The sequence below is a fragment of the Hyperolius riggenbachi genome, chromosome 2, assembly GCF_040937935.1.
Source record: "Hyperolius riggenbachi isolate aHypRig1 chromosome 2, aHypRig1.pri, whole genome shotgun sequence".
NCBI classification, from domain to species: Eukaryota; Metazoa; Chordata; class Amphibia; order Anura; family Hyperoliidae; genus Hyperolius; species Hyperolius riggenbachi.
Window position 1 is genome coordinate 227,190,611 of NC_090647.1, and position 27,667 is coordinate 227,218,277.

General features: G+C 47.6%; 1 protein-coding gene across 1 annotated transcript in view; it reads right to left on the reverse strand.

Moving 5' to 3' along the window:
- Nucleotides 1-27,667, reverse strand: part of LOC137544240 (interleukin-1 receptor-like 2) — a 100,311-nt gene that overhangs the window by 49,881 nt on the left and 22,763 nt on the right. The window contains exons 3-7 of the mRNA XM_068265290.1: nt 24,302-24,515; nt 11,266-11,446; nt 6,132-6,309; nt 1,574-1,639; nt 1,055-1,160 (exon numbers count right to left, since the gene is read on the reverse strand). Coding sequence (XP_068121391.1) covers nt 1,055-1,160; nt 1,574-1,639; nt 6,132-6,309; nt 11,266-11,446; nt 24,302-24,515 — 745 coding nt within the window. The remainder of the gene's footprint in view (nt 1-1,054; nt 1,161-1,573; nt 1,640-6,131; nt 6,310-11,265; nt 11,447-24,301; nt 24,516-27,667) is intronic.

Consider the following 27,667-nt stretch of genomic DNA (forward strand, 5'->3'; position numbering starts at 1 on the left):
ACAAAACTCTGAAATGGAAATTAAATAAAAAGGAATATAAAAACTGAGCACAGGAGGATAACCATTAACACCCCCCCCCCCTGTTTAGTACATATAGTCAGCCCCCCACCACCACCTTTAGTGTATATACCGTAGGTAGATCCCCCTTAGTGCATATAGTCAGATCCCCCTTTTAGTGTATATATGGAGATCGCCCCCTTTTAGTTTATATAAGCAGATCCCCCCCCCCCCCGCTTAGTGTACATATGCAGGTTTCCCCCCTTTAGTATGTATAAGCAGATCCCCCCCCCCCTCCCTTTAGTGTACATAGGCAGATTCCCCCCTTTAGTATGAATAGGCAGATTCCCCTTTTAATGCATATAGTCAGATCCCCATTTAGTGTATACAGGCATATCCTCCCCTTTAGTGTATATAATCAGATCCCCTTTTACTGTATATAGCCCCCCCCCCCCCCCCCCCCCCACTTCCCCAACCAGGGGGCATTTGGGGAACCTTACTTTTCTGTTTGTCTGCTGTGTAGCTGGGGCCAGAAGATGGCCAGGAGTCAGGAGTGACAAGTCTCTGATTTGAAGTGCGCATCTCCGGAGCTGCCTGTATTCCCCATTGAAGCAGCCATCTAATCAGACATCTCTGTGAGCAATTGTGAATGCCCGTTCACCCCCCTGGAAGCCGGCGCCCTGAGCGACCGCTCCAGTCGCTCAGGTCAAAGGCCGGCCATGTGCATCTACATTATGTTATGAATATATATAGATGCAAAGTTTGTGTTATTTGGCTAATGTTACGCATATGTATCCCACAATTCAATCTAAAATGTCTGTTTTTTTCGACGTTATAAACTTATGTTTTTACAATATTAATAAAAGTTACATTTTAGGGTGGACTTTTGCCAGTACCTCTTTGTGCTCTTTTGCTATAGTGAATTTTTAGTAATAGATCATGCATAAGAATACAGTTATCTAAGCTGCTTCTTAGTCGATTCCATTCCATGACTTTCTAAGGGCAGTAAAAAACATATTGTATAATATAAGATATTATATAATGCAGTTATACTTACACGTTCTTTCCCTCTATCACTCTTTCACCATCTGTGTAATTCCGAATCCAGAACACAAAAGTGATTCCACTTTTTTCTGCTTTACAAGTTAGAGTAAGAGGAGCTCCTTAGAAAAAAAATGTATTGTTCATAATACAGGATTAACACATACTTAACATTTCAAGATACCAACTTTTTGTTGCTCATATAGTGTTCCTAGCAGCCTTTATCCCAAAATAATGTAATCTGTGTAAAAATCACATTTTCTTATGGCACAGTACTGGAAACAACCATTGTGTGTATGCTTTACAGGGCCAGCCTTTTCCCTGAGCACCACCCAAGCTGAGTGCCACCCAACAGCCACCCAAGGTCTGGGCCTTTGCGAGCTTTCCACAAATCCTGCTCTGGTAGAACAGATGAATAAATCGGAAGTTTTACACAGAGATAATTTTATGCCATTTAACCCTTACTGTGCCATTATCCCTGCAAAGCTTGATAATCTTTTAGTAAATCCAGCAAAGTCAGCACAGAAAAACTTACCCAACTCCACACTTAGGTAGTTGTTTGTAGGATATATTATGTTGGATTTTCTTGCCTCTGGTGTTGCTAAAAGAATGAAAAAAAAAGTCATTACATTGCCTGTACTAATTTTCACATTCTGGTAATGACATCAGATTGCATCGTGTGCTGCCAGCAAGAAATATAAAAGGCAATGGCACTTAGGGCCCTTTTCCACTAGCAGTCGCTAGCGTTCGCGCTGAACGCTAGCGATTGCTGAATCGCAAAACCGGCGATTCCCCCGACGTTTGCGGCCGCGATTTTGCTATGCTATGCACTGCACAGCAAAATCGCGGCAATTATCGCTCCGCCGCGCGCTCGCGTTCCCGACAAAAGCGAATCGCGGTAGTGGAAATGACCTACCGCGATTCCTATGTTAAAAAGCAAACCGTAGCGATTGTAAAATCGCTAGCGGTTTGCGGTTTTGCGATTCAGCCAGCGCAAACGCGCTGGTGGAAAAGGGCCCTTATTCAATTCAATTTTTCTCCTGAGTTTTCTCCTAGGTGATATATTTTAAAATAACTTTCAGCACTCTGCAATTGAAAAAGTATCAAGAAGTAGGTAAAAAAAAAATTGACAAAATTACCATAGTATTTTCTTGCTTGTTGTTGGCTTAAAAGGCATTTTATTAATAAGGCGAGAAAATATCACCTAGCAGGTTTTTTTTGTGTTTGGATTGAAAAAAACAACACAAAAAATCCAGTCGTGCAGTGCGTATACACCCAAAATGCCCTTTGCCCATAGGGATTAGAATTTCATCCCTTGGGCGACAGTTTGGGCCTGAGTGCTGTACAGATGGGTTGCTAGGCTACAGCTGAGTGATGCATTCTGTTGCTATGGAGGGAGAAGAGGAAAGACAATGCAGCGCACAATAAAGCAACTTCCAGCTAGAGATGATTCGGCACTCTGGCTTTTTTGGCTACACATTGGAGCTGTTAGATCCGTGGCAGAGGCCGCCCAACAGGCCACCTCTACTAAGTTTAACCTAACATGTGTAGAAGGCTTAGGCCACATTCACAGTGACTGCTGCACTGCGTTCCCTGTGAGAGCAGACACGCAACGGATCGGGAAAGCGAGGCTCCATGTGACCGCAAACAGTGAAGCATACAGTCAATAAAAGCCTGCTTCACTGCAACCATTAACACCTGCGGTTTGCGATAACACACTTCATGCATTGCGTTACCATGCTGCACCCCTTTGTACCGCAACGCACCCAGCGCACTGTGAACGTCTCACAGGTGGTGCATTGCAGTACAGTAAGCCATGTTACATAGTATCCATTGCACCGCAACGCACCACTATGAACACGGCCTAAAAATCTAAACTACAGGAAGACACCTACCATGTTACAGAGCTGCCAGTAATATTCACAAATGCTTGTGTACAAATGTCTGAGAATTCTACTAGAAAAGGCTGGTTCCTGGAACTCACAGGTATTAAACTATGAATACCACAAAATTGTGGGAGCATGGGACTGGCAATGGAAAAACCAGAAACAACAATCTATAAGGACAGACCCTGCTTCACATTCAGTAGAAAAAGTTTTATTAAAGCATGAAAAACATCACTGCATGAACACCAAAATGTTACTTTAAAATCATACTTCACTGCTGATGTAAACAAGCGCAGCCGGCTGGGCTCACACATGCACCTTACACTTGTATCACATCAGTCACACCCGGGATCCCATCACTCATCCACTATGTAGCAGGGGACTATCTATAAGTGCAGCATGCCAGAGTTCAGCAAAGTTCCAAGCAAGGAGATGTAAAAACCCACATGGGGCTTAGCAAGCCAGTGGAAGCACATGCAGGTCACAAGGGGCGAGGGCAAAGCATAGATTCATGTAGCCTGAAGCATAGAAGTGCAATAAACCAGCTCGAATCTGCCTCACTGAGGCTCTCACCACTCAGGAACGTTTTCTGGTCATCTCCCATCTACTGTGTCAGAATCATGGCAGTCTCTTAACAGGCCGCTTCCACTCCCCTGGGTAGTCCACATGCTCAGCAGGGCAGGCAGGGTCCTTAGGTGTCTCATATAGCTGATGGATAGCGTGTGCACACGTGTTTTGCCAGCCAGTAACCTCTCCGGCCACACAGACCTTCTCTTGTATGTCCTCCCACACGGTCAGCCGGCGCCAGGCTCCGTGGTCGGCTTCATGCAGGGTGTGTGGTCAGGCAGCGCTTGGTAGTCAGTGAAGAACGTCTTCACCACGCGTATCGGCCGCTTCCGGCCTTAATCATGTGATCTGGAGGCGGTGGTTGAGAGCTGCTATTTAAAGGGATACTGTAGGGGGGTCAGGGGAAAATGAGTTGAACTTACCCGGGGCTTCTAACAGTCCCCCGCAGACATCCTGTGTTGGCGCAGCCACTCACCGATGCTCCGGCCCCGCCTCCGGTTCACTTCTGGAATTTCAGACTTTAAAGTCTGAAAACCACTGCGCCTGCGTTGCCGTGTCCTCGATCCCGCTGATGTCACCAAAAGCGCACAGCGCAGGCCCAGTATGGTCTGTGTCTGCGCAGTACACTCCTGGTGACATCAGCGGGAGTGAGGACATGGCAACGCAGGCGCAGTGGTTTTCTGACTTTAAAGTCAGAAATTCCAGAAGTGAACTGGAGGCGGGGCCGGAGCATCGGTGAGTGGCTGCACTGGCACAGGATGTCTGCAGGGGACCATTAGAAGCCCTGGGTAAGTTCAACTCATTTTCCCCCGACCCCCCTACAGTATCCCTTTAAGTAACGTCACGCACCAGTGTGATCCAAACGTCACCTCTCTTTGCTGCCATCATGTGGTTGTTTTCTTTATTGCAGGACATTTTCTCCGTCCGCATGAATGCGGCCATTAGGCCGCCTCCTATCATCGCCATCTTGTGGATAGTACTCTAACTGCATTGTATCATTATTTTCCTAAATGCAGTGCGTTTAATTGTCATCATATATACGCATCAATGCGGCCAATGGGACGCTTTCAGACATCCCCATCTTGTGTTGATTTTCTTAATAGCATTTCACGAACTCATATATATCTATCCAAATAGCAACAGTTCAGTCCCAAGGCCTATTTCCTATTATAGATGGTAGAAATGGTAAAAATGGCAAAAATGGTAGACACAGTTCCGATCGCATTAGGTTCCAAGGGGTTTGGGATATGTTATTATTATACTTCCTGTCCTTGGCTAGGTTATCATACTTAAGCTTTGGGCAGGTATTTTTCCACTTAGCACACACACCCTAAATGCATACAGTCACTCCATATTAAGAACCTTCGCTCCCATGCAAAGCCACTAGTCCATTACCAACCATGTTTGCATCCATTGCTATCTGGGCCACAATGGTCTCATAGCTATTTGTGACCTATGCAATAGAGTCCCCTAGGTACACACCGACCTCACATCACCATACCCATCCCAAAGTTTGGGACATGGCTGACTCCAACACCATTAAGTCTGTATTGGGACACATATATGAGCCGTGCTGGCTTTTATATGTGGGGAAAACATATGTGGGGAAAATATATGTGGTGTTGGAGTCAGCCATGTCCCAAACTTTGGGATGGGTATGGTGATGTGAGGTCGGTAAAATGGAGAATCAATTTTAAGATCTGCCTGCTGACATTCAAGGCTCTACACCACATGGGACCCAAATACATAGCGGATCTATTGGAACTTTATGCCCCTCCACGTACCCTCCGCTCTGCCAACAAGATGAAGCTGGTTATTCCCAGGATACACCTAACATTTGGTGCTCGGGCCTTTTCCTATGCAGCCCCTACTCTGTGGAACTCACTTCCACAATCAGTACGAGAGGGTTCTTTCTTCTCTGGACAGCTTTAAAAAAGGCTAAAAACTCACCTCTTTCCCCTAGCCTTTGAGACTGCATAATGCAGAGTCATAGCGCTTGGAGTCCCCAGGGAGAAAAGCGCTATATAAATATTATTGTTGTTGTTATTCATTTTTCAGTTATGTAAATCATGCTCTTTTCCCCGGGTCTCAAACTGAGTCAGCTGTATTTTCTTCTTTACTTTTTGCATACTTAAAGGAATTATCAACCAAATACTGCTGCCCTATAATATACTTACCCGGGGCTTCTTTCAGCCCCTTGCAGCTGACATGTCCCACCACGCAGCATCTCCGCTCGCAGCCGTCGGCCCAGGATTCCTGCAGGTGCAGAGGCCGACCTCAAAGTCGTCCTCTACTACGCAAACGCCGCTGTCACTCAAGTCCACAGCATACTGCGCATGTGCAGAACTACTGTGCCTGCGCAGTACACTGTGGACAACGTGGACTTGACTGACAGCGGCACTCGCACATGCACAGTAGAGAAGGTCGGCCTCTGCATCAGCAGGGACCCCAGGCTGGCGGCTGCTAGCGGAGATGCTGCGAGGGACATGTGGGCTGCAAGGAAGACCCAGGTAAGTATATCATAGGGCAGCAGTATTTGCCTGATAATTCCTTTAAGAATACATATAAAGCTTACAACAGGAAAAAGAACTGAGAAATGTAAAAATATATTTGCATATAACAATAAATAGTTATAAATACCAGTGATAATACAATTCATGGATCGTGTGATTTTATATTCTGTTCCACGGTGCATCAACGAAGTTTCACATGTGTAGATTCCTGAATCTCCTTTCGTCACATTAATTACATTCAACTTATTGTTGCTGCTGATATAATATTTGCTTCGGCCACCTGCCAGATTCAACGGCTTGCAATCCTATTCAGAAATATTACAGTTGCAATTGTGTAAATATAGCATGTACCGTATATGTTTCTGACAAAATCTTATCTCTGCTTGTGAACTCCAACTCTAAAGCCATACAGGGATCGGGACTTGATGGAGTGGTGCATAAGGAGTGTTACAGAGTGGGCGGGGTGAGTGGGGAGAACAATGCCCTTGGTAAGGGCTTGATCGAGTCGATCTACTAGGTGGGTCACTTGCTAACGCATCGAGGGGGATCAGGGGCCGCTGTACACATGCTAGATTTTCGGCAGAGGCAATTGTAATCTGTTGCATCAGCTGGAGTATGGAACCATGTCTGCTTATTTATAGCAATATCATTGCACTCCAGTGGGAAACAGACAAGGACTAATAGCAGGGGATCGCAGTAATAAAAGGGTGACCTTCCCCTAAAAACATACACAGAAAAGGACCCCTGCTCTTCCTCACTCCACTCAAGTTCCAGATAGGAGTGAATACCCTGTAAAAAATGCACATAGTGCTGAGTAGTTCCTAGTCAGAAACACAATTGGCACCTTGCGCTACACTCCATAGGGTATTGATGGCCAATGGGGCAGAGCTACAGACTGATAGCTAAGAAGCCTTGCCTCCCATCCATTAAGCTCCACCTCCCACCAGAAGGAGGCTCTGATTCTACCCAGGACACAGTGGAGAGACTGTCGGGACACAGAATACCCAAGCAGCTCAGGGTGACCTAAAACCCCTAGGACTTGTCTGTTGACAGAGGCGCTCTGCTTGCTATAACTGAATTGCTGTTGTTTATCCCCTGCTTATTGCCTGAAGAAGTGGGCTGCGCCCACGAAACGCGTTGCATCTTTGGGGTATTTTCAATAATGTGTATATCTATATATTTACAGTCCTTGGTGTCTGCTTTAACAGAGGCAAGTCCACCACTTCCTCCCAGCAATTTTTTAAAAATTGTATGTACTTTTATCCTTCTGGCACCTCTGTTCACCTACCAATATATTTGAGTCCACCCCAGGTGGAGGGGTGATCTACCCCCTTTCTTCCTATCTACAGAGAGCGACTTCTTAATCCTGAGTGAGGACAGGTCTAATCTCCTCACCTGCCTAATGAGTGGTTACCTAGGTGGTAACCCGTGTTTGTAAGTATTACCATCTCACTGTTTCATTTATCCAATCAATTTTGACATACTACACCATATTGGGCTCTCGATTTCTCTTCAACTTTATTTTTTTTTTATATGCATTTTAAAGGGAAAAATAAGGGGGGAGAAAATGAAAAAAAAATCCACTAATTCTCCATTTTTATCTATTTTAATGGTACTGTCTTTTCTGTGATGCAAGTGTCCCATCCTAAAGGTGGCCACACTAGATACAACTAAATGATCCGATTTTACGGCAATTCGATAAAAACGATCGGATCTTCTGAAAAAATGGCAAGTTTTTTTTTCCCTCGACTGAAAAATAAGATCGGATTTCCTGTTTTCTTCGATTTTTATTGATCCAGAATGCCAGATATTTTTCTTCAATATTTCTAAAGATTGTATGGTGTGTGTTAGATTGTCAATTTATTAATATACAAACCTAGCAATTTTGTCAGAGTTTCCAATAATTTTTATCATAACTGGAGAAAAATTGAACATATGTGTGTGGTACATTGGTCATATTTTTGAAATGTTACAATCAGTCAGCAAAATTGATTTCAATTCTTAAAATGAACAGATATTTAAAAAATTGTATGGTGTGTGGCCACCTTAAGAATGCTAACTGTTACTGGTTGTAAAAGAGATCATTCACAAAAAAAACCCAAAAAACAGGAACAAATTGGCTCAGGAAACACATTTCCTTGTGCCCATCAGTGCTGCTTTGAGAGTCATCAGGCACGTCTGTGTACACCAGAACATGTACACACCAGCCATGCATGAATGTGCAGGATTGCATGTACATGTGCGCAGTTGTGTGTATGCAGGTGTGATCGTGCATATAAGCTCACAATTGTGCACAGGAGCAGCAAAACTGCAAGTATGTGAGACCTACGTTCTTGTGCTAGTAGAGGTTGGAAAAGAGGACATGAATATCATGTCCAATTTCTGTAAGTGGAGAATGATCATTGTTACTGGCTGTAAGACATAATTCGAGGTCCGGCTATTGCCTGCCGACACCCAAATTACATTGAAAAATCCAGCTGCGCTGCTATAGCTGTAATTCATATTACAGTATGCAGTGGCGGACAAAGCCAACGATGGGCCCCTGTGCAGAATAAATGAAGCAGGCCCTATGTGAGTGGGCGTGGTCATAACAGATCATGGTTGGATCCAAACAATGCTGATAACATAAAAGTACATGAAGCTAGGTCACATTCTGTAGGTAATATATTAATTTAGCACACATTTTAAACTTATATCTGACTGGGGTACAAGTTATTATCACTGTTTCTCTTGAGTTTCAGAGAGAAATACATGGAGAAAAGTCTAGAGGAAAATCAGGCTCTAAGTGGTGCAATTGCATGGGCCCGAGAAGACATCTCCTGTGCGGTTGGCCTATGTCTGCCTCTGAGTCTATGGGAGTGCCCAAGTCAGGCACCGCGCAGTATGGATCAGGAGCCTAGATGACCTGATCTGCCTACTCACTCCCTCATTGCAGAGTACTGAGAGAGGATAGGATGTTTACAGTCTGGGAAGAAAGCTCCCAAATTCAGCTGGCCAGTGACACCCACTTGGCAAGAGCAGTATTTGTGCCAAATCATGGCAAGAAAGAGAAACTATATTACTGCACAATACTCAATTCCTACATTGCTAACAATGCAGTGTGTATTCTAACATTGTGCCTGGTTTAACCACTTGAGGACCTAACCTTTACCCCCCCTTAACCACTTGAGGACCCATCCTTTACCCCCCCTTAAGGACCAGCATTATTTTTTGTGATCTGTGCTGGGTGGGCTCTGCAGCCCCCAGCACAGATCATGTTTCATGCAGAGCGATCAGATCGCCCCCCTTTTTTCCCCCCTATGGGGATGATATGCAGGGGGGGTCTGATCGCTCCGGTCGCCCCCCTTTTTTCCCCCTATGGGGATGATGTGCAGGGGGGGTCTGATCGCTCCGGTGGGCAGGCATGTTGCGGGGGGGGGGGGGGGCACCTCAAAGCCCCCCTTCGCGGCGAAATTCCCCCCTCCCTCTCCTACCTGCTCATCCCCGGTGATCGGGGCTGCACAGGACGCTGTCACATGGCGGCGATCCCCGGCCGCTGATTGGCCGGGGATCACTGATCTGCCTTACGGCGCTGCTGCGCAGCAGCGCCGTACAATGTAAACAAAGGAGACAAACGTCTCCTACGTTTACATTTAGTCTGCGAACCGCAATCAGCGGCTCGCAGGCTATTCACGGAGACCCGCTCCATGATCTAACAGGAAACAGCCGCTCGCGCGAGCGGCCTTTCCTGATTAATTAGGGAGGCACCTGGCGACGCACAGTTGCTTCGCTGGTCCTCCAGCTACCACTTTGCCGCCGCACAGTATGAGTGTGCGGTCGGCAAGTGGTTAAGGACCAGCGCTGCTTTTTCAGATCTGTGCTGGGTGGGCTCTACAGCCCCCAGCACAGATCTAATGACAGGCAGAGCGACCAGACCGCCCCCCTTTTTTCCCCACTAGGGGGATGATGTGCTGGGGGGGTCTGATCGCTCCTGCATGCTGTGGGTGGCAGCCGCTCTCGCGAGCGGCTATTTCCTGATTAATTAGCCTGCAGCCGGCGACGCAGAACTGCATCGCTGTTCCTGCAGCTGCCACTTTGCCGATGCGCGGTATGAGTGCGCGGTCGGCAAGTGGTTAAAGGATGTACAGATTTTCACATTGCATTTGTTCCTGAAAGTAGATAAAAAACTTGGAATCTGACTGTTCCAGGAATCATTTCAACATTCCTCCAGTTTTCATTGCATCAGTCCAATGTTCTAATACAGTTTGCAGGCAGTTTGTATTAAAGAGGAACTCCAGTGAAAATAATGTAATTAAAAAAAAGTGCTTTATTTTTACAATAATTATGTATACAATGATTTAGTCAGTGTTTGCCCATTGTAAAATCTTGTAAATCCCTGATTTACATTCTGACATTTATTACATGGTGACATTTTTACTGTTGGCAGGTGATGTAGCAGCTACATGCTGTTTTGGCAGTTGGAAACAGCTGTAAACAGCTATTTCCCACAATGCAAAAAGGTTCACAGACAAAAAACTGCCAGAAGTACCACGGTACTCAGAGCTTCTTGTGGGAGGGGCTTCACCACAATATCAGTCATACATCGCTCCCTGGTGGTCTGTTTGTGAAAAGGAATAGATTTCTCATGTAGAAGGGGGTATCAGCTACTGATTGGGATAAAGTTCAATTTTTGGTCGGAGTTTCTCTTTAAAGAAAACCTGAACTGAAAATTAAAAGTCAAAATAAGCATACACAAGTCATACTTACCTTCCATGTAGTCTACTCCTCAGTGTCTTTCTCCTGTCCCACTTCCTGTTTGTTCACTGTGATCAAGGGAATTTTCCGTCCTCCATTTTGAAAATTGCCATTACCCTATAACAGCTTTCTGGTCAGCACACTGTTAAACTGTAACATCGCCCACTTGAGCCATAGGGAAACATGGACATTACCTGGTACATCAGTTTTCCTCTCAGCTATAACTGACAGCAACTGATATTTTACTGACAGCAACTGATATATTTCAGATCTGACAAAATATTGTCAGAACTGGAAGGGATTGTTGTCAGAAGAAAATGGTGAGCTTCTGAGAGGAACTGATGGCAAGGTAACTATGCAATGTTCATTTGAAGTTACCTCATGTGTTTATTTTAAATATTTTTACTCAGTACAGGTTCTCTTTAAGCCCTTGTACATAAAACTTATGCAGCAACAGTTAGACGTACACTACAAATGACTCCATCTACTTAATCTTCATAAAACTGTAAACAGATATGTGTAAATACCTTATACCACTTTGGAGACTTTCCAGCAATGTTATAAGCCTGTATATCTGGACATGAAATTGTTATAGATGCAGTCTGAAAGTATTTAAAAGGGTACCACATCTTGGAATTATAGCACAAGCCATCATCATTCTGAAATACATTAAGTTCAATGATATACTGCTGGCAGCCTGCTGCATTCCTGTGGAAATAGAAACAAACAACAATGTTTTAATCCTAAAATAAAAAGGATTATTATATCTGGCTACAAACACTACATCACTCTATTACTTTGGTATGTACAACACTGAAAGTCATTATAAGTTTGGATCTTTGTGGAAGATTTGCCTTAAAGTGACACTAAGGCTTCTTGCACACCAAGACGTTGCATTAGGTGGCACGTTAAGGTCGCATAACGTGCACCTAACACAACGTATGGTGCTGCAAGAGCCGACGGTAGAGTGAGCCGCGTTAGGCGGCTCGAGTCCTATAATGTCTCCCAGAGTGGCGCTGATTGGCCAGCGTGACCACGTACAGCTGTTGCGTTGGCAGGGCTAAGCTGTAGCGGTGTGTGGAACATCATCCTATGTAATAGAAGTCAACTATGTGTACGTTGCTTTAGGATCAAGGATTACTGCAGTGCCGAGTGGCTGTTTGTATGCACATAAAAAAGATATACAGTATGTTATAATTGGGGAAAAAAAGTCCTTTCAAAAGGAAGGGCCAAAAGCTACTACCCTTAATAGCAGGGGCGCCTCTAGCCATTTTGCCACTCCAGGCGAGAAAACCTGTGGAGGTACAGGGGGACAGAAGAAGGCATAAGGGCCAGAAGGAGGCACAAAAGAGGACAGCTGTTGCGTTGGCAGGGCTAAGCTGTAGCGGTGTGTGGAACATCATCCTATGTAATAGAAGTCAACTATGTGTACGTTGCTTTAGGATCAAGGATTACTGCAGTGCCGAGTGGCTGTTTGTATGCACATAAAAAAGATATACAGTATGTTATAATTGGGGATAAAAAGTCCTTTCAAAAGGAAGGGCCAAAAGCTACTACCCTTAATAGCAGGGGCGCCTCTAGCAATTTTGCCACTCGCGAGAAAACCTGTGGAGGTACAGGGGGACAGAAGAAGGCATAAGGGCCAGAAGGAGGCACAAAAGAGGACAGAAGGAGACACAGGGAGATTGAAGGATGCATACAGGGGGACAGAAGGAGGCACAAGGTGGGGCAGAAGGAGGCACAGAGAGGGGTAGAAGGAGGCACAATGGGGGACAAAAGAAGGTACAGGAGGAAATTAGGAGGCACAGTTGTACTGAAGTAGGCACACAGGGGACAGAAGGAGGCACAAAGGGGGAAGAAGGTGGCACAAAGGGGGCAGAAGGAGGCACGATGGGGGGCAGAAAAAAAGCACAAAGGGGGGGGGGGCAGAAGGAGGCACAGCGAGACAATAGGAGGCACAAAGGGGAACAGAAGGATGCAGAAAAAGGGACAGAAGGGGGCACAAAAGGGGGACAGAAGAAGGCAGAGGTGATGTAAGGAGGCACAGGGAGGCAGAGGTGTACAGACAGAGCCATGGGGAGACAGAAGGCACAAAGGGGCACAGAAGGAGGCACAGGGAGATAGAGGAAGGCACAGGGGACAAAGGTGGCACATGGGGACTGAAGAGGCACATAGAGACAGAATGAGGCACAAAGGGAAACAGAAGGAGGCACATGAGGACAGAAGGAGGCAGAGTGGGACTGAAGGAGGAACAGGGGGGTAGAGGTAGCAAGGGGGACAAAGAAAGGCACAAGAGGACATAAGGAGGCACAAAGGGGCGCAAAAGGAGGCAGAGGTGGCACAGGGAGCCTGAAGGAGGCACATGGAGACAGAAGGATGCACAAATGGAGACAGGAGGCATAAAGGGAGACAGATGTGCAAACAGTCAGACATGGTACAAGGAACTGAAGGAGGCACAAAAGGGACAGAAGGAGGCACAAAGGGGAGAAAAAGGATGCACAAGGCAAAGGGGGACACAGTGGCAGCTGTCTGCAACTTATGCTAAGCAAATGCAGCAAAAGCAAGTAATAGATCACCCATGAGGGTGGGGCTTAGTCAGGGGGTGGGGCTTCACTCAGGGGGCGAGGCTTAATCCATCAACATGGCGCCCCCAGGACTAATGGAACTCCAGGCAATAGCCGCCTGTACTGCCTAAGCGTCCCTGCTTAATAGGGTGATCCACTTCACCCAATTTGAAAATTAAACTAATCTTTGCCATTAATAGTAGCAATTTCTACAGCTGAACTGAAGGTATTTAATTTCTGCCTCAGAATTAGAATGTACATCAAGCATCTTGATTCTAGTATTTGCATGCCTGTCACACAGCACATTACAGAGTACACTGAGCAATTCATGTCGCCAGTTGTTCCTCAGGGCCCTTTCACACTGGTGCTTTGCATTGGCCTATTTTACCTCAGGCCAATGGTACGCCAATGAAAGTCTATGGGGCCATTCACATTGACGCAGTGTGATGTAAGTGACATTTTCACCGCTTCCCCGATGCAAATGCATACCTACGTTAACGGGCAATGACAGGAAGTCGTGCAAGTCTATGGCAACGCGTATGTTTTTAAACTTTCGCCATAAGTTTTCAAACTGCCACCTGAAGCATCAAGTCCGGTCCGTGCAGGCAACAGTAATTGTGAGTGTGTACACACACTTTTCTTTTCAAAGGCAGTGTTCTCCCCAAGCCCTATTAGCCGGGTGATCCACTTGTCTAGTTCTGTGAGCGCCCAGCTGCCATGGATCTCTTATCAGGGCAGCAGATACAGAGGAGGTGGGGCCAGCCAGCAGACCAGTGAATAAGAATTAAGGGGTGGGGTTACACACTCACAGCTCTGGTGCCCCACATCAGCAGTAGATCAGGAGAGTGTGTGAAACATTGTCTCCTGTACCTGTGTACAGCACTGCTGCCGCCTAGAGTTTGCTAGCTGAATTACCATCATGCCAACTAGAATCATGTAATTCAGGCAGCAAACTCTAGGGGGCAGCAGCGTTGTACACTGGCAGTAGAGATGGTTCGAACGGTTTGCATGCAAACTTATTCACGCGAACATTGCGGGTTCGCTTTCGTGATCGAACGCGAACATTATGCGAGTTCGACTCGCCCCCTATACTGCATCATTGGGCTAAACTTTGACCCTCTACATCACAGTCAGCAGACACATGGCAGCCAATCAGGCTGCACTCCCTCCTGGAGCACCCCCCCCCCCCCTTTATAAAAGGCAGCAGCGTCGGCCATGTCCTCACTTAGTGAGAGAAAGAAGAGACATTGGAGAGATAGGGAAAGCTTAGTTAGGAGGTCTGTTAGCTTGCTTCTTGCTGATACTTATTGCTAAAAAGCAGCCCAAAACAGCTCTTTTGAGAGCTAATGTTCTTGTGATGTTTTTTTTTTGTGTGTGGCCCACTGACACTGCATATACAGCCCTGTCTGTCGCAGCTGGCCCTTGCTAATTGCTATACTGTGCCAGGCCCAGCACATTCAGGGCCTACCTTTTCACTGCACCTGTGTGTGTGTCAGTTACACATTTGTAATATCAGTCCGTGCATACCTGCACCTGTGTGACCGACCGCACGCTGTTTTATATACCAGTCCGTGCATACCTTTGAACTGCACCTGTGTGTGTGACAGCTGCACATTGTATTTTAATACCAGTTACTGCATACCTTTCACTGCACCTGTGTGACCGCACATTGTATTAGTCAAGTCAGTGCATACCTTTCACTTCATCACTCCCAATATGGAAAAAAACAACAGGCAGTGGCAGAGCCAGAGGCAGGCCACCCGGCAGGTCTGTTCGAGGTTGTGCTGACGTGATTTTGTGCGGCCCTGGACCAAAGTACAGTGCTCAGAAGAAGGCACGTGCCATCAACTCCCAAGATTGTCAGGACGTAGTTAACTATTTATCCTCCCTAGCGTTATTGACGGTTATACATGTCAATACAAAACATGGTGTGAACAGTATTGATGTGCATACACGTCAATACTCTCCTGCACTGTATACTAGACCCTTGCTTTTGGCAAGTTACAGGGAAAAAAAAGGTTATGAAAATTAACTGGATCACTTTTTGCACAAAAATCCTGGGGAAATTGAACGCTAGGGAGGTTAACATAGAACACCTCATCTTCCGCAGCCACCAGCGCTATTACAAGCACCACATCCGCTCCATTTGGCTCTTCACAGGAGTTATTTGGTGGGGAACTAACTGATTCACAGCCATTATTGTTACAACAAGATGAAGGCGCTAAGCAAGTTACAGCACCTCATATGTCTAAGTTAAGCGTCACTATGGCCATAAGGTGTGAGGAGGATGATGAAGTACCTGCTGTTGGTGCAGTTTATGAGGTGTCTGATACAAGTGAAGCTGTGGAGGATGATTATGATGATTACAATTATGATGATACTGCCATGGATGTCACGTGGGATCCAAATAGACATGATGACCAGGGGGACAGTTCAGAGGGGGGGGGTCAGAGAGGAGTAGGAGGAGACGAGTTGCTGAAAGAAGCAGGGGGAGCTCGTCATCAGAAACAGCTCATGGCAGTGTTCGGCAGCATGTATCGCTGTCGTCCTCCTCCTTGGCTGACTGGCAGTGTTACTCTACTGGTGCTGTGATCTCCTCTCCAGCTACACAGCCCCACCTCCCCAGGGCCTATGCTGCATGCCAGGTACGACGGTGACACGCCATTTTGGACATGTCTTGCCTCAAAGCCGAGAGTCACACTGAAGCAGCTCTCCTGGCTGCTCTAAACAAACAGTTGGATCAGTGGCTGACCCCGCACCAACTGGAGATTGGCAACGTGGTGTGTGACAATGGCAGCAACCTCATTTTGGCTTTGAGTTTGGGAAAGTTGACACATGTACTCTGCATGGCACATGTGCTGAATCTAATAATTCAAAGATTTGTGTCTAAGTACCCAGGCTTACAGGAGGTCCTGAAGCGGTCCAGGAAGGTGTGTGGGCATTTCAGGCGGTCCTACACGGCCATGGCACGCATGGCCGATATTCAGCAGAGAAACAACTTGTCGGTGAGGCGTTTGATTTGCGATAGCCTGACTCACTGGAATTCAACCCTCCTGATGTTTAACCGCCTGCTACAACAGGAGAAAGCCGTCAACCAGTATCTATACAGCTACAGTGAAAGGTCATGCTCTGGGGAGCTGGTGCTTTTCTGGCCGAAGTACTGGATACTCATGCATAATGCCTGCAGGCTCATGCGTCCTTTTGAGGAGGTGACAAACCTGGTGAGCCGCAGTGAAGGCGCCATCAGCGACTTGATCCCATATGCTTTCTTCCTGGAGCGTGCCGTGCATAGAGTGGTGGATCAAGATGTGGAGGAGCGTGAACAGAAAGAGGCGGAAGAGTGGGAACAATTATCAGCAGAACCAGATGTTTCCTCAACACCTGCAGCAGCACAGAGGAGGAGGGAGGAGGAGGAAGTGTCGTGTGGGCAAGAGGAGGAAGATTTTTTTTTGAGGAGGAGGCAGAAGAACAACCGCAGCAGGCGTCGCAGGGGGCTTGTGCTGCTCACCTTTCCCGTGGCATTGTTTGTGGCTGGGGGGAGGAGGAGAACTTACCTGACATCACTGAGGAAGAGCAATAGGAGATGGATAGTACGTCGGCATCCAACTTTGTGCGGATTTTTCATGCTGTCCAGCCTATTGAGGGACCTCCGTATAAAAAAACTCAAGGGGAATGACCTGTACTGGGTGGCAACGCTACTAGACCCTTGGTATAAGCACAAAGTGGCGAAGATGTTTCCAAATCACCACAAGGCAGGAAGGATGCAGCACTTGCAGAACAAGCTGGCAACTATGCTTTACAGTGTAGGGTGATGTCACTCCTCCCATGTCCACGCAGGCATGGACAGGACGCTCTAACGATTTCATGGTGATGTCAGACTTGCGGACATTCTTTAGTCCCATACCTCGCCTTAGCCCTTCCGGATCCACCCTCCACCAACGCCTCGACCGGCAGGTAGCCAACTACCTGGCCTTAAGTGCGAATGTACACACTATGAGCAGTGATGAACCCCTGGACTACTGGGTGCGCAGGCTTGACCTGTGGCCAGAGCTGTCACAATATCCAACTTCTGGCTTGCCCTGCCTCAAGCGTCCTGTCAGAAAGGACCTTCAGCGCAGCTGGAGGCATTGTCAGTGAGAAGAGAAGTCGCCTAGGTCAAAAAAGTGTTAAATACCTCACCTTTATCAAAATGAATGTGGCATGGATCTCGGAGGGCTACTGCCCACCCCGAAGACTAAGTCAGTGTCAACACACAGCATCTCTGCCTGCATGCTGTGTGACTGCCTGCCCCAAGACTAAGTCGGTCCCCACACAGCATCTCTGCTTGCTGCTTGACTGCTTTCTCCGCCACCACCAACAGGGTCCAGGACTCCAGGTGGATTCCTGAATTTTTAAGGCCGCTGCTAGCAGCGACCACTATACAAATTTTTCTGGTGCATGTTCATGCCTGCCTAATTTTTCTGGCTGCACTGCGGCTGCAACAACAAAACAAAAGGCATGTACATGTGTCAATTCCCCTTCGTGATCGCTACCTTTCCACTGTGAAGGGGCTTGCGTATAACAATGAAGCAATGACCTATATGAGTGTGTTGGGGGTCACACCTGACCAGTGGCATTCCTACTGTAGTGCGCAGGGGGGCGTGGCGCACCGGGTGACAGACAGCTAGGGGGGTGTCACCACGACCCCCCACAGCAGCAGAGCAGGAGGGGGGAAGCAGCGCTAGAAGGAGGGGCAGTGGCGGCAGCGGTGGGGAGGGGGGAAATATCCCCCCCTCCCTCACCTGGGACCCCTCCTTTGCCTCTCTTCCCCTCCATAGAGTAGCGGTGGCAAGTGCGGGCTCGGCGGCGGGGAGACATGCGCAGAATTACTCACCACTTCCGCGTTCCAAGCGCCGGCAGCGTCATGTCGTCACAGATCTCCGCCTTCAAAGCCGCCCACTGTGCTTCCTGATTAGCGGAAGCACAGTGGGCGGCATTGAAGGCGGAGATCTGTGACGACATGACGCTGTCGGCGCTTGGAACGTGGCGTGGTGAGTAATTCTGCGCATGTCTCCTCGCCGCCGAGCCCGCAGTTGCCACCGCTACTCTATGGAGGGGTAGAGAGGCAGAAGGAGGGGTCCCAGGTGAGGGAGGGGGGGATATTTACCCCCTCCCCACCGCTGCCACCACTGCCCCTCCTTCTAGCGCTGCTTCCCCCTCCTGGGGCATCTATACTGGGGGCAACTATACCAGCTATACTGGGGGCAGCTATACTGGGGGCATCTATACTGGGGGCAACTAAATTAGCTATACTGGGGGCAACTATACCAGCTATACTGGGGCAACTATACTGGGGCAGCTATACTAGCTATACTGGGGGCAACTAAACTAGCTATACTGGGGGCAACTAACTAGCTATACTGGGGGGCAGCTATACCAGGCCAGCTATACTGGGGGCAACTATACCAGCTACATTGGGAGCAACTAAACTGGCTATACTGGGGGGCAACTAAACTAGCTATACTGGGGGAAGCTATACTAGCTATACTGGGGGCAGTTATAATGGGGGTAACTATACTAGCTATACTGGGGGCAACTATACTAGCTATACTTGGGGCAACTAAGCTAGCTATACTGGGGGCAACTATATTAACTTCATTGGGGCAACTAGTTTCACTGGGGGCAACTATACTAGCTTCACTGTGGGCAGCTATACTGGGGAAACTACTAGCTATACTGGGGGCAACTATACTAGCTATACTGGGGCAACTATACTAGCTAATACTTTAAATTACAGTTAGCTCCGCCTTCATCCGGTCATGACCACGCCCATTTTTGCCGCGAAGCCTGCTGCAGGTTGTGGCCACGCCCATTTTTTAGGGGGGGGGGGGTCTTTTAATACCCAGAACCGGGTGCCAAATGCCCTAGGTACGCCACTGCACCTGACCCAAGATAATAAGGTAGTTGCTTTATTGTGTGGACAGATCAAATTCGATCAGCTGGACAGTCACTGTTCTGTCATTGAGCTACCTCAGCCCAGCGACCATATGGGCTTGAAAACCGCCTGTACTCTCGCCATGGTGCGCACCAGTCCAGCACGGCCATCACTACACAAACAGCTGTTTGAGGTGCGTTACACAACAAGTTTGGTCTGTCAACATGAAGCAGCACACTAATTACACTACCTGATTGATGTATACACGCGCAAGATGTTCTAAAGCACTTTATGCCTCCAATTTAGCATGCAATGTGATTTCTGCCCTTAAAACCCTGCTGTGCATCAAATCCAAATTTTTCCCCGGGACTTTTGGCATGTATCCCACTCCGACATGCCCCCTCCAGGTGTTAGACCCCTTGAAACATCTTTTCCATCACTTTTGTGGCCAGAATTAATGTTTGAAGTTTTGAAAGTTCGCCTGCCCATTGAAGTCTATTGCGGTTCACAAAGTTCGCGGAAGTTCGCGTTCGAGGTTCGCGAACCTAAAATCGGTGGTTCAAGCCATCTCTAACTAGCACCAGAGCCAGATTAAGACCACACAAGGCCCCAATCAGAGCCATAAATTTAGAGCCCCCCTCCTCAGCCACCCTGTTGAAAAGATGTCCCCCCACCAGTATAGATGACCGGATGTCTATGCAGTATAGGTAGTTGGATGTCCCCCTACTATAGGTAGTAGCCAGATGTCCACCCAGAATAATGAGACAACCCCCCAATAAGGGCCTGTTTCCACTACACTCAGATTGGATGCAGAATGGATGCAGAAAAACTGACTCCGCATTCATTGGAGTCAGTTTTTCTGCATCTATTCTGCATCCAATCTAGGCCCTATAGGTAGCCAGATGTTCCCCCAGTATAGGTAGCCAGGTGACTCTCCCCCACTATAGGTAGCCATATGACCTCCCAGTATAGATTGCCAGCTGTTAACCCCCTCCTCAGTATAGGTAGCCAGATGACCCCACCCCCTTACAGGTAGCCAGATGTCCCCCCACCCAAGCAGCATGCTATTTCCACAGTATAGGTGGTCAGATACCCCATTAGTATGGATAGCCAGACAACTCCCCCAGTAAAGGTAACCAGATCCAAATTTCTCCCAGCCAGTGTCTCACAGGTGGGTCACATGATAAGAAACCCTACCTGTCACCATGGAGAACAGACACATAAGGTCCGTACACACGCCGGACTTTAGGCAACGACGGGTCCGTCGTTGCCTCCCGCTGGGTGGGCGTGCCAGCGACAGTCCGGCGTGTGTACGCTTTGTCGTCAGACTGATACGGCTGTTTCTGAGCGATCCGCCCGGCGGATCGCTCAGGAACAGCCGTATCAGTCTGACGACAGAGCGTACACACGCCGGACTGTCGCTGGCACGCCCACCCAGCGGGAGGCAACGACGGACCCGTCGTTGCCTAAAGTCCGGCGTGTGTACGGACCTTAATAAGCACTGAGGAGAACTTACACCGAAGATGTGGCACGGGCATGGGCGTAGGGCCCGTGGTCGCAGTGGTCGCCTTGGCGACCGGGCCCGGCTCCTGAGGAGGCGGGGGAGGGGCCCGGGGGGCCCATCTCCGTTTGGAGGGCCATGCGACCGTGCGCGCTGGTAGGAGGGAGCCGCAGCCGCGAGGAGGGCAGCCCGACCTCTCCCTCCCTTCCTCTCCCCGGGCCCCCCCCCCCTCAGATGCAGAGTGCAGCTCACGGAAGCGCTGTAGGCAGAACTCACCTCCCTGCGTTCCACTCGCCGCTGATCTCCTCTCTGGCTGGCTCTGCATAGATGTTGTTATACACGCAGCTTCCGGCTAAACAGGAAGCTGCGTGTGTAAGCATCTATGCAGAGCCAGCCAGAGAGGAGATCAGCGGCGATTGGAACCAGGGACGGAGGTGAGTTCTGCCTACAGCGCTTCCGTGAGCCGCTCACTCTGCATCTGAGGGGGGGCCCCGGGGAGAGGAAGGGAGGGAGAGGTCGGGCTGCCCTCCCCGCAGCTGCGGCCCCCCCCTCCATTATGGGGACGGGGCACCTACCTACCTGCCCTATCCTGGGGGGCAGCTACCTAATCTATCCTGGGGGGCACCTACCTAATCTAACCTATACTGGGGGGCAGCTACCTAACCTATACTGGGGGGCAGCTACCTAATCTATCCTGGGGGGCAGCTACCTAATCTATCCTGGGGGGCAGCTACCTAATCTAACCTTTACTGGGGGGCACCTACCTAATCTATCCTGGGGGCAGCTACCTAATCTATCCTGGGAGGCAGCTACCTAATCTAACCTAATCCTGGGGGGCAGCTACCTAATCTAACCTATACTGGGGGGCACCTACCTAATCTATCCTGGGGGGCAGCTACCTAATCTATTCTGGGGGGCAGCTACCTAATCTAACCTATACTGGGGGGTACCTACCTAATCTATCCTGGGGCAGCTACCTAATCTATCCTGGGGGGCATCTACCTAATTCTGGGGGGCAGCTACCTAATCTATCCTGGGGGGCAGCTACCTAATCTATCCTGGGGGGCACCTACCTATTCTAACCTAATCCTGGGGGGCAGCTACCTAATTTATCCTGGGGGCAGCTACCTAATCTATCCTGGGGGGCAGCTACCTAATCTATCCTGGGGGGCAGCTACCTCATCTAACCTATACTGGGGGGCACCTACCTAATCTATCCTGGGGGCAGCTACCTAATCTATCCTGGGGGGCAGCTACCTAATCTAACCTATACAGGGGGGCACCTACCTAATCTAACCTATACTAGGGGGCACCAACCTAATCTAATTTATACTGGGGGCACCTACCTATCTAACCTATACTGGGGGCACTTACTTATCTAACCTGTATTGGGGGCACCTAGCTAGCCTATACAGGTGGCAACTAAACTGGCTACCTATATTGGAGGCACCTACCTAACTAACCTATACTGGGGGCACCTACCTATCTAACCTACGCTGGGGGCAACTATTCTGGCTACCTATATTAGAGGCACCCACCTAGCTAACCTGTACTGGGGGCACCTATCTATCTAACTTATACCGGCGGCGCCTGCCTATCTCACCTATACCGGGGGCAACTATACTGGCTTACCTATGCCTGACTACCTATACTGGGGGTACCTATAGCTGGCTATAGGGATTTTGATATGTGTGTGCATCCGTCGGGTGTTGCCGGGGGAGGGGGGGCTGTTGTTGCCGGGGGGGGGGGGGGGCACATCCAGATTCCGCATCGGGGCCCAGAGGTTTGTAGCTTCGCCACTGGGCACGGGAACCTGGAGAGGTAATAGACACTTTACTCCTCTCTGCTCACACTCTGCGAATTACATATTTTTTGCCACTAGGTAATGTCACAACATGTCAAACTAACAAGATTCACGTCTGAGCATGGCTGTGTCCACGCTCAGGTATAGCTCGGGTGATAAAACTGAGGCTAATTAGCTCAGCAATGACAGGAACCAATTGTAAACATCACAAACAAAACTCTAGACTGGGAGCACACTTGTCTGTGTTTTCAGCCCGGAAAAACTGAGAAGGTGATTTTCCTATCCAGAAAAAAAAAAATCTGACAGCAGTGAAGCAAAGTGTGGATTTTCTATATCAAAGTAGCTTCTGTGAAAAATGTCTGGATTTTCCCACATACAGAAAAACATGTTGTGTAAAAAATGCCTGCAGAAAAGCGCACACAGAAAACTGTGCTCCCAGACAAAGGCTTTTTATCAGAGCAGCCTGTCTAAATGATGATGCTATCATGGAAGAAACGTTAACTACAGATGTACCTGTGTATCCTTCCTGGCTAGCAAGCAGCTTTGCTGTTTGAACACTGGACAGAGATCACACAGATAATATTAGTCATTCCAGCCACCAGCCTGTGTCTGACAGCTAAACTAAAATCAGCCATACACTGGTCGATTGCCACCAGATCGACCAACAGATAGATCCCTCTCTGATCGAATCTGATCACAGAGGGATGGCTGACCATTACTGCACACAGATTTTGAATCGATTTCAGTTTGAAATTGATTCACAACCTGTGGAGCTGCCATCTACTCGCCGCCACCGTGTGCTCCCCCGGCCAGCAGCAATACATTATCTGTCCGCCGGCGCGAGTCACCCAGTCCGTGCTGTCCCTTTCTCCAGCTGGCCTGTCTCCTCATTACTTCCTGTCCCATCCTGTGACAAGCGGAAGTACAAACAGTAGAGGGAGCTATACTGTTTGAACTTCGGCTTGTCACAGGAGGAGACAGGAAGTAATGAGGAGACAGGACAGCCGTAAAAAGTGTCAGCATGGACCAGGGACTCGCGCCGGTGGATAGGTAATGTATTGCTGCTGCTATGCTGCGTCAGTCATTGCCGAATCAATCGCCACTAAAAATGCGCTCCTGACCCGCCGGCGATCGAGCAAATTTTTCTAGCGAGACAGATCGACTTAATCGATCGATTTTGGATGGAAATCAATCGATCGGTCAACAGTGATTGAATCTGCTGTATATCGACAGGAAATCGACGTAGTGTATGGGTAGCTTAAGGAGAGGAGGCAGGAGGGGTGGAGGTTCCAGGAGGGAGAGAAACACTGTATGTGTCTTATTTATGTTACAGAGAGCATTCCTGCAGACTTTGTTTTTAACGGACCATAAAGAGTTACATGAACAGGGACAATAAATCTTTTTTGGGGTAGCAGGGCCCCTGACCTTTCACTAGATTGAAGCAACTGCCTCTGTTGCCTGGTGGATAATCCAGCTCTGACTGGTACAGGAGACAATGTTACTCATCCTTTCCCCCTTTGTTGCTGACACACGGACTGAAGAGGTGCAAGTGTGTGCATCCCACCTATTTGTCAGTTAGTTATTTTAGTTATCTTAGTCAGATAGTTCTCTACTCTATATACACACAAAAACAGGCTGAAAATATGTTTGCCATTAATCCTTGCAATATTTAGAACCAAACTGAAAATAGTCATTCTTCTCAACAAAGGTACACTATTACTTATAGCACACTGTACTGTCAGGAGAAGACTTTGATCAAGCTAACATCAGTATTTCTTACTGGAAAATGCAGGTAAAGAAGCCATTATCGTCCCGTCTTGCTGGAATAATCTTCAGGTAGCCATTTTCTTGAAAAATCCTTTCTTGTGTGTCTGTAGAGATAGCTGTCTGCGAGCCATTTCTAAACCAGGTGATGTTACTGTCCACTGATGGGTCAGGTGGGCATTTGCAAAACAAGGGTTCTCCTTCGCGTACATAACAATGGTCATTGATACCTGCAAGTGAAAGCACAATAGACACATGCTAGTAATATCTATACAAACATTTCATTACGTATAAAGAAACCAGTGCGAGTGAACCAGGTGCAATAAATACATGTTACATACATGTACACCAGTTAAAACAAAAAGAGAGGCGCCACACTGGTTCAGACGGGCGTCTTAAAGCGGACCTAAACTTAGAACATCTTCTCTGCTCTAAAAGATACGAAACAGCATAATAACCCTTAAACAAAACATTTCTTTGTTACAGCTGATACAAATCCTAAAATAAATAGACCCAGACATATTGATAACATCCTGTGCTTTCAAATGAGCTTATCTGCCATGGCAGTCATGTGACACGTGAGGAATCAAATTACAACTTGTGATTAGACACAGATGAGGGTGAATTAGACCGGCTAAACTCTCTAAATACATACAAGGTGCATTTCTCTCTGTTTTCCTTCTGTCCTGTGCAGGAGTTCAGGTCTACTTTAATAGACAGTACTTAAAGAGACTCTGAAGCGAGTGAGGCTGCGTAGCTCTAGGGTCTCCCCCCTGATCCACGCTACAGGAAACAGCCTGTAGCGTGGATCGGGGGGGGGGGGGGGGGGGGTAGGCCCTAGAACTGCGCAGCTGCACTCGCGGCTATGCGGACTGCGCAGCCGCGGCCAGCTCATGCGGCCATGTTAGTGGAGGCAGGGGAGCATGACCCGGGCCGTGCGGTCGGGAGCCGTCCCGGGGGGCTATTGAGCGGCGGGGACCCGGCAGAACGGCATGGAGGGCGCAGACAGCGTCCTCCGTGCCTTCAAATGTGATGCAGGTATTTAACTTTTTTTTAGAGTTGGCCTCGGAAGTCCTTTAAAAATGCATGTTTTATTGCATAATATTCAAAAACGCATTAAAAAAACGCACATAATGAAAGTCAATGGAAATGCAATGGTATGCCTTTTTTTATGCGTTTTCCATGCATTTTTATATGCTTTTTTTTATTGTATTTCCGCTTCCTGTTAAATTCCTAGTTATTTGCATAAAACAACTCACACAAAGAAAACCGCACATGACACAAAACGTGACCTTTCATGTTATGTTATCTGTGCACCCAGCCTTAATGTTCTCACATAACATGCTGCAGCTCAACACAATAGCACACTGGCTGTCTGTGAGTCTGTAACAAACAAACTGCTCACCTTCAGCCACTCTAGTCCTCTTCAGTCAGGACAGCAGTGCCTCCTCCTCCCTTCTGCTGTGCAAGTCAAATGAAACACTCCTCCCTCTCATCACTCACTGTCAGACTCCTCACACAGCACAACAAGCTGCTTTTCCCCAATGATGATCTCTTCACCTCTCTCACTCTCCTCTTGCTTCTCTTCCTACTCTGACTGCATGCTGTTAGTGTAAACACAGTAGAAACATGCTGCCCCTGTATTTCCTGATGCAAATGTTTCACCTTGCTTCATGAGAGAACCGGCTCTGGCTGTAAGAAGTTCAACATCGTTTTCTCGCTGTGTCAGGTATACAATGATTGTACATGTGTAAAGAAGCAAAGAGTCTGGAAGCACATTTACAATGATGTAGCAATGTTTCTAGGGATGCACGTATAACAAGGTGCCAAAATATCTAGGAATATGTGTGACCAGATTGCAAAGCTTCTAGGGACTTATATAAATGAGGCTGGTGTATAGGGGGGAATGCATGAATAACCAGCTGGCGCCAGTGTTTACAGATGTACTGTAAGTGTAAGGGGGCACAAGTGTAGTGTGATGTCTTCATGCTAATGCTAACACTGTGATTGGGGTACGTAGATGACAAGTTGGTAAGGTGTCTGGAAGGCAGCCCATGCATAACGAATTTACATAGTATCTGGGAGGAACCATATAGTATTAGTGATCACCTATTCAATTTACTTTTTTTTGCATAAGATATGTTTTCATAAAACACCTTTTAAGCCCCCAGCAAGCAAGGGAATACTCAAAATAAGCCCAGGTATTGCTTCTTTACCTACAGTTTGGTATTTTTCAATTGTTAATTACTGAAAAATGATATTGTAGTTACGATGATAACTTATCTCCTGGGAAAAGTTGATTGATAAGGGTCCATGGTGTTGAATAAGGATGGTGAATGAGATGCAAATAATTCTGAGATGATGTAGGATTGGGCACATTGTATATGCAAATGTATGCAGCTGGAAATGGACCAATCAAAAGAACCTTAAAGGGATTGGTCCATTTACAAGCTGCAGAAATTTGCATACAAACTGGGCATAATCCTGTATCAACAGGGAATTATTTGCATCCCATTGACTATCCCTAGTGTCCAGAGACACATGGTATTTTAACTCATTTAGGACAGACCGTCTCTGGCCCTTTAAGGACAAGAGCCTTTTCTTCATTGTTTACTTCCTGACCACTTTGATTGGCTCACAGGGATCAGCGGGTCAGAAGCCAACTAAATTGAGTTTTGTGCCAGCGGGGATGCACTATTGCATGGGGGCCGTGGCATTAAAATTATGCTGTATCAGGCTTAAAGAGACTCTGAAGCCAATTTAAAAACGTCTTTTTACCTTTTATTTATGTTAGGCATATTTGCCCCTGTTAAAACGCCACTATCTCCCGGCAGAATGAGGGCTTTTTACCCCCCAAATCCAGTGGGGCACATTGCGGGGAGCGCTTCAGTGAGAGGCAGAGCTTTTGGTTGCAGCTCTGCCTCTACTCACGTCCATCAGCGCGGATCGCCGCCTCTCCCTGCCCCTCTTAGTCTTCCTTCACTGAGAGGGGTAGGGGAGAGACAGCGATCAGCGCTGATTGACACACATGGAGGTAGAGCTGCAGTCGAAAGCTCTGCCTCCCTAAGCAGCAAAATCCACGACCAAGAAAGTCGTGGATTTTGCACAGGGGATTTGGGGGGTAAAAAAATCCTCGTTCTGCCATGGGATAGCGGCGTTTTAACAAGGGCAAACATGCCTAACATAAATAAAAGGTAAAAAGCCGTTTTTTAAGAGCCTTCAGTGTCTCTTTAAGCAGCCACAAGTGCAGCCTAGTTTTAATTACATGTGGTTCCAAATGGGTTAAAGTGTATTCAAGGTGAACTTAAGGCTCCAAAGGTTTACCACATCATAAGACTCGAAGTGTGCTGCTTCCTTGTTTCCTGGCAGTGTGTTTCCCCTT